This window comes from Bactrocera dorsalis, chromosome 5 (assembly GCF_023373825.1).
Source record: "Bactrocera dorsalis isolate Fly_Bdor chromosome 5, ASM2337382v1, whole genome shotgun sequence".
Classification (NCBI taxonomy): Eukaryota; Metazoa; Arthropoda; class Insecta; order Diptera; family Tephritidae; genus Bactrocera; species Bactrocera dorsalis.
In genome coordinates, this window is record NC_064307.1 from 7,298,269 (window position 1) to 7,314,550 (window position 16,282).

Genomic DNA, 16,282 nt, shown 5'->3' on the forward strand with positions numbered 1-16,282 from the left:
TCTCGCTCACATGCTCAACTTATTCAATAACTCCAAGAGAGTAAGGAGAAAAAGAAAATCGAACTAGTTATTTCCGAGCTGGCTTGAAAAAAATTGATAAGTGATGTTTAAGAAATTATTATTTTTTTTTTTTACTGAATATCAACAATTTTGCTAATTTGTTTGCGTTCTGGCAGCAATTCTTAAAAAAATGTAAAAATTTGGTCGGTAATTAATTTTTATATCCTAAGCAAATTTGCCACGAAATTGGTAACACCCAGAAGGAAACGTCGAAGACCCTATAAAGTGTATATCAATAGTGATCCATTTCGAGGTTCCCTATTTTTTAAATAAAAAACTCGGAGACTTCAAATTTAATGGAGAATGTTTATTATCATTCCAAAGAACATTCCTTGGCATTTATTTTTTGAAGATTATCTCTTTCAAATGTTGACCGCGGCTACGTTTCAAATGGAACATCCATTGAGCTCAATTTTAGATAACTCGTTTGAGCATTTCGACTGGTAACTGGTGAATGACAAGCTTGACGGTTTGCTCTAAGCCCTGAATCAGGGCGGGATTGTCCACATAGACTTTACATATCCCCACAGCGAAAATTCGAACAGTGTGATATCAAACGATCTTGGTAACCAAACGAACGGTCCTAAATAAATCCATTGATTGATGGATTGTGGGAGAAGTGGCATCGTCTTATTCAAACTATGCGTCACCGAAATCGCGAGCTTTAATATTAGGCATCAAATAGTTGGTTATCATGGCGCGATAAGGGTTGCCATTGATGATTATGTTCTCACTGGCATCATTATTGAAGAAATAAGGACCGATGATTCCACCGGCCCACTAACCACACCTAACCGTTGTCTCTTCAACATGAAATGGCAGCTCTTGAATCTCTTCAGTTTGCTCTTCGTCCCAAATGTGATAATTTTGCTTGTTTACATACCGATTGTACCAGCAATGGACCTCATCGCTGAACTAAATATGACTCGAAAACGTTGGTTCTTCTTGTAACTTTTCAAGAACCCATACAGCGAAGCGATGTCGCTTGAGAAGGTCGAACGGTTTCAGTTCTTGTACAAGCTACATTTTGTACGCTTTCAATTTAAGATCTCGACGTAGAACGGCTTAAGTCGTCCCTTACGCCAGTCCGAGTTGCTGCGAACAACGCCGAATTGACTCTCCACGGTCTTCGTGTACACTCATTTTCTTCTCTGCGTGCTGGACATGGTCTATTCGGTCGAATATTATCTAGAATGAATGCTGGGCCTCAATATGGGTGATAGCATCGCGAATAGTACGCTCAGTAGGCCGATTATGTTGACCCTAAGCTGTGCAAAGCACGCGAAATACATTCTTCACAGAACGTGAATTTTCGTAATAAAGTTGAACGATTTGTAAACGTTGTTCAGGCGTAAGTCTTTCCTTGATCAAATGCGAAACAATACTGAACAAAAATAGTATGACAGCTTGCCACGACTCATAGGTGATTAGTCAAAAAATGCTATTGAAAAAATTACCTCCACTTCTATCACCCTTTATAAGCCACGTCCGTCTGTCTGTATATATGAGAACTAATCCCTCAGTTTTTGAGATTTATGTATGAAAAAAATTATTTATTTCACAAAATGTCATCATGAAATTTGAAGTGGACTATACGTATTGTCCAAGACAATGCTAAAATATCCTAACATACTGTTTAGTTTGGATCACTATAGCATATATGTATGTATATAGCTGCCATACAAACTGATCGATCAAAATCGTGATAAAAAACTCCAACAAAATTGCTTCTTATCGTCTATGTCCTAGCCATAGTTCATTGGTGAAAGCAACCCTTAACTTTTAAAGAGTCTTTCGCCTAAAATATTACAAGGGATTCAATCATACATATTTATTTATATTTTTACATATTTATTTATTTACATATTTATATTTGAAAGACTCGTATGTTTTTGTATGTTTATACCAAGGATGGATGCCCTTCAAGTTGTTATTTAGATTACTAAGTTTAGTAAGCAATATAATCGGAAGTCCTAGCTGTTGAGATCAATAATTTCCGATAACTCCCAGCTACACTTTGATTTTAAGGACTAGTTCCAAGCTAAGTTCAATGCTCTCACTATTCCCCGTATAGTACACACTTTAAAAACCAACAAAAATCATGAAATAAATAAAGAAGTGCGCTGAAGCAACCTCGTTTTGTGTACGCTTAACGGTCTGAAAGGTGTCTCATCGCGAAAGATGCTGTCACTAAATATGCATGTGGACATGTACTCGTAAGTTTGCCCATCGGCAGAAGTTTTTTCATAGCAAACTGTATACCTTAACTGGTTTAACAGTTATTTTACCGATAAATTAAAAGAAAGACATCGGTTATAAGGTTTTTTTTTTACCCAAACTGGACATAAATCTTCCAATATTATAGTCTAAACAGGAATACTAAAATCTAAAGTCATCTTTCTTGGTGACCAAGGTGGGTAACAAGGACCATACAAACGCCCCACCAAAGTTTCAGCATCTGGAAAGAGAATATGTGAAATTATAAACCCATATTGTGTTTCATAACAATCTCAAGTGTCATAAAAATCTATTACTTAAGTGCAATATCCGACTGCATCTACTTGCAACACTCACACAGCTAGACATTAACACAATCCAATCGCACAAAACAATTGAGTGGTCATTTGCGTCATATATGTCTTAATACCTTCTCATGAACTTTCATCTGCTCTTACAGGCGACTCTAACCCACACACAAACAAACACAGAAACATGCGTGTGGCACTTGCACTTGGATAATGCCCCTTAGGCATTAGCCGAGAGTAATCTGCCTGGCAATATGGACACAACACAGTAATTTCTGCATGTGCATATGTATGGGTGTATCTAAAAAGTTCATAACTGGAAAAATTCATGTTGTCTCGATATTGTGTCTTCAAGGTCTCCTTGTTGCAGCGGTAATTGCAACACCTAATTGCACATCTTGGTGTGTTAATGCTCCTTGATTGCAATGCATACAGATTGAAACGCAAACATAAATGTAAATGTAAGCGTAAATATGTAAATGTGTGCATGTGTAGGTGTGGCGCTTATTCTGCAACAGAATTTGAGTTTGTTTAACAGACGAGTTGCTTACTCTTCTCCGATTGACCATGCTTGCGATACGGCTGATATATAGGAGAACTGAGGAATAAGCTTAGAATCGATTTGGGGCGTTAAAACTCATCGGCAGAAAAGATGAAGTACTGAGGAACAGTTAATGGCGAGGTTTTGAAGGTGAGACTATGGTGTGTTCAGCGCATCTCTTTATTTATTTTACAGGAAATACTGAGAGCATTAGAACTAAGCTTGGAACTAACACGGAAAATCAAAACGTAACTGGGAGTTTTCGGAAATTATTGACCTCAACAGCTGGGCCTTCCTATTATATGGCTTACCTTAATCTAAGTGCTCTAAATATCAACTTTTAATGGATCTCCTTGTTATAAACATACAAAAACTAACGAATGTGTTAATTTTTGAAATAATGTATAAAAGTATGATTGAAAAGCTTGTAATTGGTGAAAGACTCCTGAAATGTTGAAGGTTGCTTTCGTCAATGAACTTGGGCTACGTCAAGACTTTGACGACAAGAAGGATTTTTATAGAGACCCTCCCATACAAGTAGTTTCAAGGGAAGATATAATAATCTTTAGCCCCTTTGATGAGGACCACAGCTGTATTTTTGGTAAAAATTAGAAGTGGGAACATGGGGAGCAGCTCTTATATTTCCATCCATAAGAGGAAAGGACCATAACTAACTATTGTACAGGTAACTCGGTTATTTATGAAGAAAACAAGTGAGCAAGCAAATGAAGAGGGAAAGTAATAAGACTGAGTCGATTTAAAAAATATTATTGAACCAATCGTTAAAATTCTTTAAAAACTTTCTGCGTCGAAGTCTAAGCACTGAAGGCTTCATGGAAGGCATTCTCTGAATAGCGAAGGAAACAAAAAAGTCCGGGGGCCACATCTGGTCTGTAGGGCGGCTGCGGAAGCGTTGGATGTCGGTCTTGGTTAGGTAGCTGTTCACAAGAAAGGCGGCGGCTCACACCGGCGTTGTAGTGGTGCAACTTCTAATCGGCTGCGATGTCTTGTCGGACCCGATTGACCCTTCGCTTGAATATCTTGAGGAGTTGCACGTAAAAATTGGCGTTGACGGTTTGTCCACGAAGAACAAATTCATGGTGGACGATACCTTTGATGTTAAAAAAGGCAATGAGCATCGATTTCACTTTGGATTTGCTCATTCTTCCGATCTTAATCAGCGACATCCTTCCGGTCCTCCAAAAAGGCCTGGTGCCACCGAAACACACCACTTTTTGTTAAAGCAACATCTGGGCAAGCCTGCTTGATCATACCAAACGTCTCTGCACGCAGATTTACCGAGTTTCACACAGAATTTCTTCATTGCAGTATTTATGCAAAGTACTAGATCACCCTGAGCGAGGGACGTAGGAAGTCTGATAAGATATAGAACAGTTATAAAAAAGTAGTGCCCAGAGCACTCTCGAATTTGGTTGTTCTTCCATAGAACCGGCAGAGTCTTTACAAATAGGGAAACTCCGCGTATGTCCGAAATTCAGTCGATTGCATACCCGAGATATTTTCAAAATAAAATTTATCTATAATTTATATTTTCATTCATAATTCGAAAGCAATATATTTCGCCTATTCGCTCATATAGCCACATGCCTCCAATTCTGTGCTCGTTGAAATTTCATTTGCTTTCAAATCAATCTGCTACCTGAATTCCAATAACCATATGTCTAACATTGAAATAACCACCTTGACTGATTTATTCTTTGTAATTTTTCACTGTTCCATTAGCCTTTCACACGAACCCTACCTGTGTTTGTGTGTATGTGTTAGTGTTGTATTCGCACTTTTTATTTGCGAAAGCGTTTTGATCCACGTTGAATATTCATGCCGGTGTCGACGCATATTTTTAACACGCCAGGAGCCCTCTCAAGACCCCGCCCACCACCAACTTGCCGCTGTCATATGTAAGTATGTGCCACCACTTCGTCCTCGCCTCCTCAGCTGTGCATTGTCGTTGCGTGTGCCTGGCTGTTTGGGATATTTACAAATTGCGTTTTATTGGAATAGTGACAACGCATCTTAGCATTGTTGACGAATGTGCTGCTCTCACCCGACCCTTTCTCCTCTCGTCGCCGCTTTGCCGTGTACTCGCTGGGCAAGTGTGTGTGTGTGTGTGTGTGTGTGTGCGTGTGTCAAAGTTGCTTTGGCCACAACTGGTGGCGTAATTGTTAATGGCTTAAATCGTAAACTGAGTGATGTGCCTGTTTGTATGGATGTGTGTGTGTGTAGGTGTGGGCGGAGGTCTAATCTGCAACAATGACGTACCAAACCCATTACTTAAGCGTTCAGATACAAATAATGCAACCCTACTTTGCTTTGATTTTGCCAAAAATAACAATTAAGATTATTTCGAACACAATATAATAAAATATTTCAGCAACATTCCGCAGATTTTCATATCAGATTCAGATTTTCGAACCTCCTTTCTCAACCCCCTTTCCTACCCGCTTTATTATGCAATTTTTCTTCACACCGCTGTAGATGTAGACAATGGGAAAATTTATGACACCACTGCCTGCTTATTTAATGAATTGGTTTTCTGCATACACTTAACCTGGCAGGGCTAGCCATCGCTTTAGAGTTCGCAAATTCGATAAGAATCTGCGGCAACTGGGCCTGATTGATGGTGAATGAATAGAGATTCCGTTACAGCGCATATGCTCCTGCATGATATGCTTGCTACTGTGTAAGCATTTTATTGCATGCAGCATTAATAGTATGACGTCACACCTGTTGATAAGGCGGCACGCAATCGTTTCGAATGCCAAGTCCAAAAATAAAAGAGCACAAAGACTTCGGAATATAAAACAGTGCATGTTTTGGTAATACTAATTATTTGTAAGGTAGGGTATAATGGGGAAGACTATGCAGCAACCTGCAGTGGTCTCAAATACACGTTCGGAGATCACCTCATCCTCTTCATACTCGGTTACTCCCAAACCCCTCATTAATACCGAAAACCAATAACAAATAACAAAACAAATATCACGTATTTTTATAAGATTTTCTGAGGGGTGTGTAGAACTAAATTCTTTCCCTGAAAATCATCATACCGGCCTTGTCAATATTCCTCTTCTTCTCATTCCAAAAAATATGACGCAGAAGATCACTTTCTCTTAACCACTATGGAAATTCGAATTCATGACATTTTTTCCCAATGAAACGAGATTGAATAATTGAAAATCTCTCTCATAGAGATTTTAAGGACCAACCTTGCAACGAGTTTTTCCATAAGCGCGCTACAAAGGCTTTTTAAATAAAACAAAAACGGTTTAAGATATCAATGAAATTTTTATTCGTGTGAAAGTACATTCGATACCATTAGGTATGGAACTCGATTTTGGCATAGCCGACACGAGCACTCTTGCAGAAGACGCTGAACCCGATTTTGGACGGTTTTCAGAGATAAATCGGCCCGTACAGCTGCAATTTCACGTCCGATATTCGTACAAAGTTCATCAATCGTTGCTGGCTTCTTGGCACAGACCATAGACTTGATGGAGCTTCACAGGAAATAGTCTAAAATAGTCAAATCGCATGACCGAGGCGGCCAATTGACTGAGCCATTTCGTGAGATAACACGTTCACCAAACTTGTATTGCAATAAATCGATTGTGACATTCGCTGTGTGGCTTGTGGCGCCGTCCTGTTGGAACACATATTGTCCATGTCCATATCATCCAATATTCAGTTATTATTGAGCGGTAGCGATCTGGTCGCGGTCTGGATTCTGACCAGTAAAGCATATTTTACTAATTGACAAATTTGATCAGTCAGGTCAGTCAGGTCAATATAGGAATGAGCCTTATCGCTGAAGATGATTGTTCGATGAAAATCCGGGTCAATATCAAGTTCACGAACATACGACGATTTCGATGGTCAAACGGTTTCAGTTCTTGCGTCAATTTGATCTTGTAAAAGAGACTGATTTGTGTCTCAAAAGATCGTTTCTTTTGCTTTAAATCAGCGTTACCCCTAAGAGGCTGAAAATAGCATAAATCGAGGCTCTCCTTTTGCTCCAGAGACCGGCAATCATTTCGGTTTAACCTCTTGCTCACTTTGACATTTAAAACAAGAAGTCCCATAATCTCTTCATTGACAAGGCCATGCGTTGACATGAACTAAACTGTGTTGGAAGAAATTGATTCATGATTGCAAAGTGGCGTTAGTCGCGCAGTCCCACATGCAGTCCCGCAAAACAAAGAAATATTAAAAATTATAATAGCCATTGGAGGAGCTGTAAATCAGCAAGCGAGCTTGCGTAAGTACTGTTGGCAGCGGCTGGGGGAGGAACAAAACAAAACAAATTTTATGCATTATGAACTGCGCTGACAGTAAACGAGCAGTGCAAGAAGCAGCCTTATGACCCCAAGCACTCCTTTGGAGCCCCACATGCTCTTCTACTCCGCATGACTCGACATTACATAATAATCTACATTCTCTATTCCATTGGCTGGCAATTGTTCTGTTTGTTTGCCTTCAGCGTTATTGAAAAATTCCAGCAAGTGTGACATGCACACACAGCGAGGCTTCGGCGCTCAACGCATTCAATGCAAGTGCTTAGCCTTAAAACTGCATTCTCTGACATTGAAAGCCTTGTCGCACTGTTTATATTTTGTAAATGTATGCTTTTATGTCTTCATCGGACACTTTGCATAAGCTTCGCCTCCGTCGCGGGTCTGTGGCGTTGGTCTACTTAAGCCTTGCAGTCATCATCGCCAAGGCGTTGCTTGGCATTGTCGAGCATCTCTCTTCAGTTGTCAACAGCTGCCACAATTACTCTTTGGTGAGTTGCAAGGATGCACTCGCAAACGCCATACAAATATAACACGTGGTAAACGGTTAGTTATTGGATATGCAGACATATATTTATACCATATAAGTATGTATGTCTTCTTTAGATGATTGTATTTGTTTTCTATCACAATTGTAAGCCCTGGCTGTCGATGAGCATCTCCTTGATTTTTGAGCGAGGTTTTTTTGGTTTCCGATGATTTTTAACTTGTTTGGATGTCAAACTCATAAACCTATATCTTATCGGCAGTTATAATGCTCTCCATAAATGTGGGATTGGAATTCGCACGATCAAGCATGCCCAAAGAGACCTGTTTACGGTACTCTTCTTGAAAAAATTCAGCTTTATCGAGACGAGTTGAGCAAGAACGCATTTCATATCAAATTATCCACCGAAATCATTCGAACGGACGCGCGAGAGATGTCGAACTCTATTCCCATCTCTCCACCACTTATCTAAGGATTGTAGGGCTCTCTTACCATCTCTATAACACTTGCCTAATGATTTTCAAGCACCATATTCTTCACTTTTTTAAAATTTTCATCAGACAAAGGTCGTTCAGAACGAGGCATGCTTTCAACTTCCAGTAAGATTCATTTAAAAGACCTCCTTCAAAATCGAGTTAAGCTAAGTTCTCCTACAAACCTAATAATATGCAAATTCAGAAGTCTACAATCTAGGAAGCTATTTTAATTCTGTCTGCTAGTAAACAACAATATTGTCATGCGGAATTCTACGTAGAAGCGATGACGTCTTACGACAAGAGTACACCATGTTTAACATATAAATGTTGCGTTTTAGTGGCAATAAATTAACATAACTGATAACCACTGATAATTTGGTGAAGGCTCCTAAATGATGTGTAATCAGACTGCTTTATTTAGATCAAAACTTTTGGTGAATGTATTCTCATAATTCGTGTAATGGAAATTTTACGCCATCTACATACATACATACAAGTATAGTACATATACTTAGGTGGTTTTGAATGATAATGCGATAACTTTGGTCGGTGCTGAGGGGCGAACATTGTACGCTGCTTGAAACGTCAGGTGCTTTAGAGGTTAGGGTGATTAGTTAGTTAGGCACCGATTGAGAGCGTGGACATTCAGCCAAACATTCGAATGGCTAATTGGAGTACGAAAATTCCTTTGAATAATTAAGGTCTGGGTTCTGTGGTGATGGAGCAAGCAGACAAAACGGCCCTTAATTAAAGAAGATATAGCTGGAGGTTTGTGCTCTCGACAAAATCGAACTGGAAACTGCAAACCACAGAACCTTAATTACTTTAGAAGATCTCTAACATGAGAGCAAAAGCCAGCGAATCGCGAGATGAGGATACATTTACATTACCAAATTAAAGAAAAAGCACGGCCTATATCCGCTAGTGTTGCAAGCGCCCCTTTGACACATTGGCAGTAACTACTGTGTTTTTATTGTAGTGCATTAGGAGAACAAATTCTCATAATCGCGACCATGAAATCGGAATCAGGAAATGTTAAGGGATTACAAACAGCTCACTGGTTACAAATTGTTTGCCTTATGAGCTTTTCCAATAAGCTTTTGAATGCCAATACAAAAGATTTAAGGCTTAGCGAAATAGAGAACATGGAATTATATTAATGGAATTGACGATCCACATGTTTTTACTATTCTATTTTGAAGGCTATGCTACGAATCGGTACTATATTCGAGGTGATAGTTTCAGCTAGTTTTTAACAATTTGCTGCCGAAAAAAAACATCTTCGCTTCAACAAAATATTTCGTCCAATGCCAACAAACCGGATCTTAAACCTCTTCAAATGGAAAAAATGTTAGCGGTAAGATACAGAGGTTAGGATCGATAATATTTTCATTATAGCGAATCAAGCAAGTAAGCCTCTAAACTCGAGTAATGCACAATATTCCATAGATACCATATATTTATGAGTTTCTCAAAATGTTCTTACTGTCAAGAACACTATTCTTGCGTCTCATATTCTCTTAAGTGTACGACTATGTCCTCTAGCTCTGTAATTCGTGGCATATATTCGAAAAAGTTAGACCTTTGAGCTTTATTCCTTCCTACGGTTGTTAAAACCACTTCTGATTGCGTGTTCTCCACATAAGAACTCCATTATGTCCAAAATACAGAACCGAAAAAATGGTTTTCCTAAGCAAAAACAAACACTATACTACGGCAGACCGGTTACAATTTATGCCAATGTGGTAAGTTGACGATGAATCAGGCCAGGCATATCTCTGTGTTTTAAACAATGAAAGGTAAGAAGACATCTCTTGAACAAAGGCAGCATCCATTCTTTAAAAATACCATTTTATGCCAAGAAAGCGCCCGAGTTGCATTGATAACCATCTCCCACTTTCTCCAATCCCGTTTAAGCCACTAAGATGGTTCTTGTAATTATATTGTGCTTCATTATAATAATTATACCCTTGAGTTAAGTTTGAATCAAGGTTTTTTACACCCAGAAGGAAACTTTGGAGAGCCTATAAAATATATACTGTATACATAAATTATCAGGGTGAAGTCGATTTAGCCATGTCGCTCCGTCCGTCTGCATATTCCCTCTGCATAGTCCCTCATTTTCTGATGGTTATATCTATCTGAAATTTTCCACAAGTATTTTTCTCCCCAAAAAGCTGCTAATTTGTCGGAATCGCCGATATCGAATTACTATAGTATATACATATGTATGTATGTAGCTGTCATAAAAACTGATCGATCATCGTCAAGTCGTTGAATACAAACCTTTTATATTTGACAAGATATCTTCAGGAAATTTGACATGAATATCAAAACCGAGTTCTTGTATATTTTTTTTTTTATTTGTGAAGGGAATTATAGCACGCTGCAACCGGAATTAACATTAAAAATTACTCCTTTAAAATTACTACATTGATACATTTATAATTTACTTAAATATTTGGAAATATGACTTAAAAGCAAGGTTTTAAAATTAAAATTTACAGTAATCATTGATACTGTTATTACTTTTATATTTATTTTGTTTTTTAATGTTTGAACTTGTATCCATCCGCAAAGAATGCTTTTGTTGAACGAACAAATGTTCGTGACGAGCCATTCGCCACCACAATAATGTTCGTTCGCAAAGATATTATTGCATACATTCTGTGGTGTACGTGACATACACTATTCCGCTTTACAACACTATTTATTCCAATCAGCTGTTTTTAATTGTTTGTATGCGGCGTTTCAGGAGAGTTTATAAATATTGAGCAGAGTGTAAATAATGCAATTAAAATAGTGAATTTATTAAAATACAACGAACAAAAACAAGAAATGGATGTAATTTTGCCATACAATGCACAGAACAGGGAGCATTTCTGCAGCTCTGCTCTGCAAGTTGGATTCCACGAGTTCGTTGCAGTAAGCGTTGTCTATCTATTTCTGCAAAAGTTGTTTAATTTTTACTGTTTATTTTAGATGAAATTATTCTACACAATGAAAGATTCTGACTTGGACGTGTTCCAGTTGATGGCACGCGAACGCCTGGAGCTAGTGCTGTACGGTTGGGAAGTGTGCCAAGGACATTGGGATGAATTGACCAACCAGGAAGAAATATCACCACACTTGTGTACGGTACTAAAACAAATTACGCAATATTCTCTAGACATATGGTTCAGCAATGAATGGGAGGAATGCAAACCACAATACAAAGCCATGCTTTTGGTATGCATTAGACGGGCCAAGAATATATTGATGAAATTGTATGGAGATGTCTTTGACTGGGACTACGCTTTGCAATTAGGAATCAAACCTTGGGGCATACCATATTTGAAACAGTTTATAGCGTGTAATAGCAACCTTATAAGAAGCTTGACTCACTCTAGTGAGCATGTAGAAGCACCAGCTACTGCTGAAGGTGACGAAATAAGTTAACTTAATTTTTTTTTTTTTTTGCAAATTTAATACTTTTGTATACACAGATATCGAGCATTTGAAACGAGAAGGTTTGGTTTTGCTGTTATTGCGCCTAATTAAATTGTTCGACGCTGGATTTTTCGAAGGCGCTCGTAAATTATCAATACGCATTATTGCCGCATGGAATCACGATTATGAGGAAACGAAGCTTCTGCCTCAAGTGTCTCGCACAGAAATAAGCGAACAACATAAAAAGTGTTTAATTCTTATTTGTCATATTTACCTCATGGCCATATATGAAATGGATGACAATCGTGGTTTCGTTATTGATAACGTGGTGAGTATTATAATAACAGAAAAGTAAAATATCCAGTTTTCAATCCACATTTTTCTCAGGTGAATAACATACGATTTTACTACCAAAATATGACGGAAGTAGGCGGCATTAAAGAAAATCCCGAAGAACAAATGGAGTACACACCGGCCCGTTACATAGCCATAACCTGCATTAATCTGAATATAAGTAGTAACGAGTTTATTGACGCTTTCATATACGACTCCTACGATGAAAATTTTGTGAGCCTGTTTGGCGTCATATCACAATCCTATATGAGCTATCTGCTCGGCAATTTATTAATGGAAATGAATAAGTTAAACGAGGACGATTTCTGCAAGCACATTGTGGATTTCAAACGCGTAATGCACCTATACATCAATGAAAGAGAACGCAGTGAAGAATTCATGATGCAAGAGTTGCAAAAAAAGGAAATGAAACGTCGCAGCCACAGTTTGTCCGCAACAAAGGAAAATATGACGAATTTCTACACGAAAATGTGTAAAGGTAATCGATTAAGCAATATAGGCAGCAGTGAGCATATGGAGGATGGTCAGCAAGCAATCACCACCTTGGAAGCGGAAAGCGATCGGCGTGTAGACCCTGTTTTCCAGCATCTGCCCAATAACGAGGAAGTCCTGAATTATGTGTACACGGTGCTGGTGAAGAGAGTAAGTCCCAAGAAGTTTCATATAATGTTTACGCATTCACTCCTTGCATCTCTTTCCACTTTTAGACACACAAAGGCTGGTATTTCGCCAAGCTGATAGTGCTCCTAAAAATCATTGGCCTACAATTGAACGCCATCGAAACTTGGCGTTACCATCCGGGTCTAACACCCGAGTTTTTGATGAATCTCGAAGTAAAGCTTTCGCGGCTCTTTGAGGATCTGGCAATTATATTCCAAGAGCACCTATTTATGGAGCAGGAATTTTGGCTGACTGGTTTCTATTTAAATCCATGCAAGAAGTACTATGAAACCGTCATACGTAGTGGTATGCGTTCGAATCGCCTTAGTCATCGCTTCGAAACTGGCGAAAATTATGACGAAGACGACAGATATGATGGCAAAAAAGATCGCCGCGAAAAAGGTGACAAGGGCGAGAAGGTGAACGCCATTAACGCTAAGTACGGACTGCTTAGTTCCACCATAGATGTAAAGGAAATATTAAAACTGGCCAATCATGAAGCGCCCGACTTTGATTATGACCAACTGTATAGAGCCTTGCACGCCTTCAGATTGCCAGACAACACCATTAAGGACCTGCTGACTGTCATTTTCTTGCCACGAAACAAAAGTTTCGCCTGGGCGCTCGACTGGGTGGAATTGAGGAAACGTTGTAAAACTCTACTCAAAGATGCCGACAAAAAGCGCCACTTTATAGAGCTAAACATGGCTGAGGCGAACGATCGGCTGAAGTTTTTAAAAATTGACTACGAAAAGTACAAACACCGACCTCAGCTGGATTATGGCAGCATCGAGCGGGGCTACGAGAACTCGAACGTGCCGAATTTCAATAAGGACAGCAGCGATGAGAACGATGACGAAGACTCGGAGGATTTCGAAGCAGACTCGGACCTGGATGAACCGGCTAAACATGAACGTAAGTTGACCATGAACGACTCGCGTGGGTGATTTCAGTATTCACAATTTCTTTTTCGACTATAGCGAAGAAAAACGATCACTCAGAACTTTTCGATTCGTACTTCATGAGCACACGTCGCACCAGAGCCCGAGCTGCTGCTATAATGGCGAATGTCCTGGAAAGAGACGATTTTACGACCAGCGCCGATGAGGCCAAGAGTTCCAACGAAATCGCAGTGGAGGGGAAAAAAGAAGCGTGTGATGTAAAAGATGACGTCCCCACCGGCTCGACAACTGCGGAAAATGAGTCTAAGCGTGATTTCAACGAAATTTTAAAGGAACGTAAGATATTCGATAACAGCACCAGCGGCTTTAGACCCTTTGCGGATATATGGAGCCTTAATTCCCAGGAACTGAAAACCGTTGAGAATAAAGTACCACATTTGGAGACTGGTGAGCTGTTCAACAAGTCGAACAAATTAGAAATGCTGAAAATGAAGACGGCCAGACTATTATACCAACAACGGAAGAGACCAGAAGAAAGCGCACAACAGGAAGATGCCTTTAAGTGCAAACAGGAATGCAACACCGATGTAGAAATGGTTGTGCCTTCAAATATGCAATTGAAAATTCTAATTATACTAATTTCTCTACACTTTTGCAGCTCGATGACGAAAGCGACGTCTCCACAACTGCTCGTCGGGACAGCGACGAAGTTAATGACTTCAGTAAAGACGAACAGGGCGAGGATGAAAAGGACACCCAAAGTCCCACAAAAGCGCATGTAGAGAGAACAGCACAAGAAGAGCATCTTATTCAGCTTTGCATGAAGAAGAGATTGTGCGTTCGTTTGCGCAGACTCACAGTCGCCGATGTGCGAAAACTGCGACAACCCAGCGTACGTTTGGAGCGCATAGATTTGCAAGCAGTGGCCGATCAAATGTGCAAGCAGCGACGTGCGCAACGAAGAGGTTAGTTCTGTAGAATTACAAGACTTCTCTTAATTTCTAAATGCACTTGATACACTTACAGCGACCTACATTGAGTCGGATGACAACTCAAAGTCGAGCAGCAATTCTTTCGGAGGTGAGCGCAACTTATTGGACACGCTAAAGCGTCGCCTGTACTCCTCGGAGTCGTCTACCGATTCGGATGAGTACAAAAAGAGACGCGTAGCACGGCCGATGCGTGGCAAATTAGGCAGCTCGGCGCTGCATGCGAGGGCTCAGCGTTCGCAACTGAAGAGCTTGAAAGTGACACCACGGAGCGCCAGTGGTTTGAAGTTTCGCATCTCTACCAATGAAACAAGTGGTGGCAGTGTGGCCACCGGTATAAACGCCACCAGCTTGCCAGTTATCGATTATATACAAATATCATCGTCATCGTCGTCGGACGAAGTCGAACGCTTTAGCCAATTGCAGACCGTACAAGAGGAAGTCGACATAACTGCCGACCCATTGTACGAGGAGGAAATACCGATATACAGGATTTAGTCTAAGTCGGCGAAGCGATTTCAGTAAATAAGTATTATTATATATGAATGGAAGAGGCATATAATTTTGCAATTCTTACGTTTAAGAGGTTTTGGTTTGCAGAATTTAGAATTTCATTTTCATTGCTAAATTTAATGCTCAAAACTATTTTCCTTTACATACCATGTATGATCTGTTTAACTACTCATTTAAGTGGCGCACCTTGTATGATCGCCTGGAAAAGGTGATTTTTTTTTAAAGATTTTTTATTTACTCACAATTGGTGATTGATTGATGATTAAAAGAAATTAAATTTACGTTTTAGCGAGTTAGTCGGTATTTCCAAGTCAAAAAAAAAGGCTTCTAACCCTCTGCAGTGATTGCGGTCACCGTCAAGGCTGAAAGCAAAAAAATTAAAATGATATGTAAAGTATGTCGATACAATAACTTACTATTGTTAAAAAATGAAATTTAACAAAATAACAGACTTTAAAAAAAATATATAGAATTTTGCTCAAAATTAGATCTCTTTTGACCCGCCAAAATTAAATTTTTCTTACAATTTAAAAATTGGCCAATGTTTGTACGCAGAAATTTATACAAAATAAACAGAAAAAACTTAAAGTGATCGGATGATTTATTTCAAGTTACAACTACAACCTATTTGGAAAATGTACAGCCCTATCACGCAATCCATCGTAGCAAGGATACCAATACGCGTTATATGCTTGCGCTGAAACCATGTGAATTCGAAACTTTGGTTACCAGACTTAATTTTGACATTTCGAAATAAGCTGGGTAGAGAAAAAAATTTAATTTTAATAAATAAAAGTGAACTCGTTATATTCAAATCGAATTTGCGAACAAAATATTGATCCGCTAACTGCCACTCTACGAATTTCGAACTTACGGAATTGTTCGAATTGGATGATGGTAATTTCGTATCTTTCCCGAAAAAACAATATACGATCGATTGCGTGATGAGGCTGGTAGTTTTGAGAAATTTGCGTATAAAATAATATAGCTTATTGAACTGAGGGCAACACCTAGAGAGTTGCAACTCAAAAAATTT

The 16,282-nt window shown here is 39.1% G+C and overlaps 1 protein-coding gene across 2 annotated transcripts; it reads left to right on the forward strand.

Moving 5' to 3' along the window:
* Positions 1–11,132: 11,132 nt before the first annotated feature.
* Positions 11,133–15,834, forward strand: LOC105223416 (uncharacterized). 2 transcript variants are annotated; one of them, XM_011201146.4, is made up of 8 exons: positions 11,133–11,324; positions 11,382–11,820; positions 11,885–12,156; positions 12,216–12,824; positions 12,890–13,757; positions 13,823–14,340; positions 14,403–14,709; positions 14,771–15,834. In XM_011201146.4, the coding sequence occupies exons 1-8, from the start codon at positions 11,238–11,240 to the stop codon at positions 15,229–15,231; spliced, it is 3,561 nt and encodes a 1,186-aa protein (XP_011199448.2). In that variant the 5' UTR covers positions 11,133–11,237; the 3' UTR covers positions 15,232–15,834. The 2 variants fall into 2 exon arrangements, with proteins under 2 accessions (XP_011199448.2, XP_049313508.1); XM_049457551.1 differs by having other exon boundaries at positions 13,823–14,331.
* The last annotated feature ends 448 nt before the right edge of the window (positions 15,835–16,282 follow it).

What these genes read in the sequence shown, in the direction of transcription:
- LOC105223416 (XM_011201146.4), top strand. Translation starts at nt 11,238, where the DNA reads ATGGATGTAATTTTGCCATACAATGCACAGAACAGGGAGCATTTCTGC. An exon ending in GATTCCACGAGTTCGTTGCA is followed by an intron (nt 11,325 to 11,381) that starts GTAAGCGTTGTC and finishes TGTTTATTTTAG; the next exon opens with ATGAAATTATTCTACACAAT. An exon ending in AGCACCAGCTACTGCTGAAG is followed by an intron (nt 11,821 to 11,884) that starts GTGACGAAATAA and finishes TTGTATACACAG; the next exon opens with ATATCGAGCATTTGAAACGA.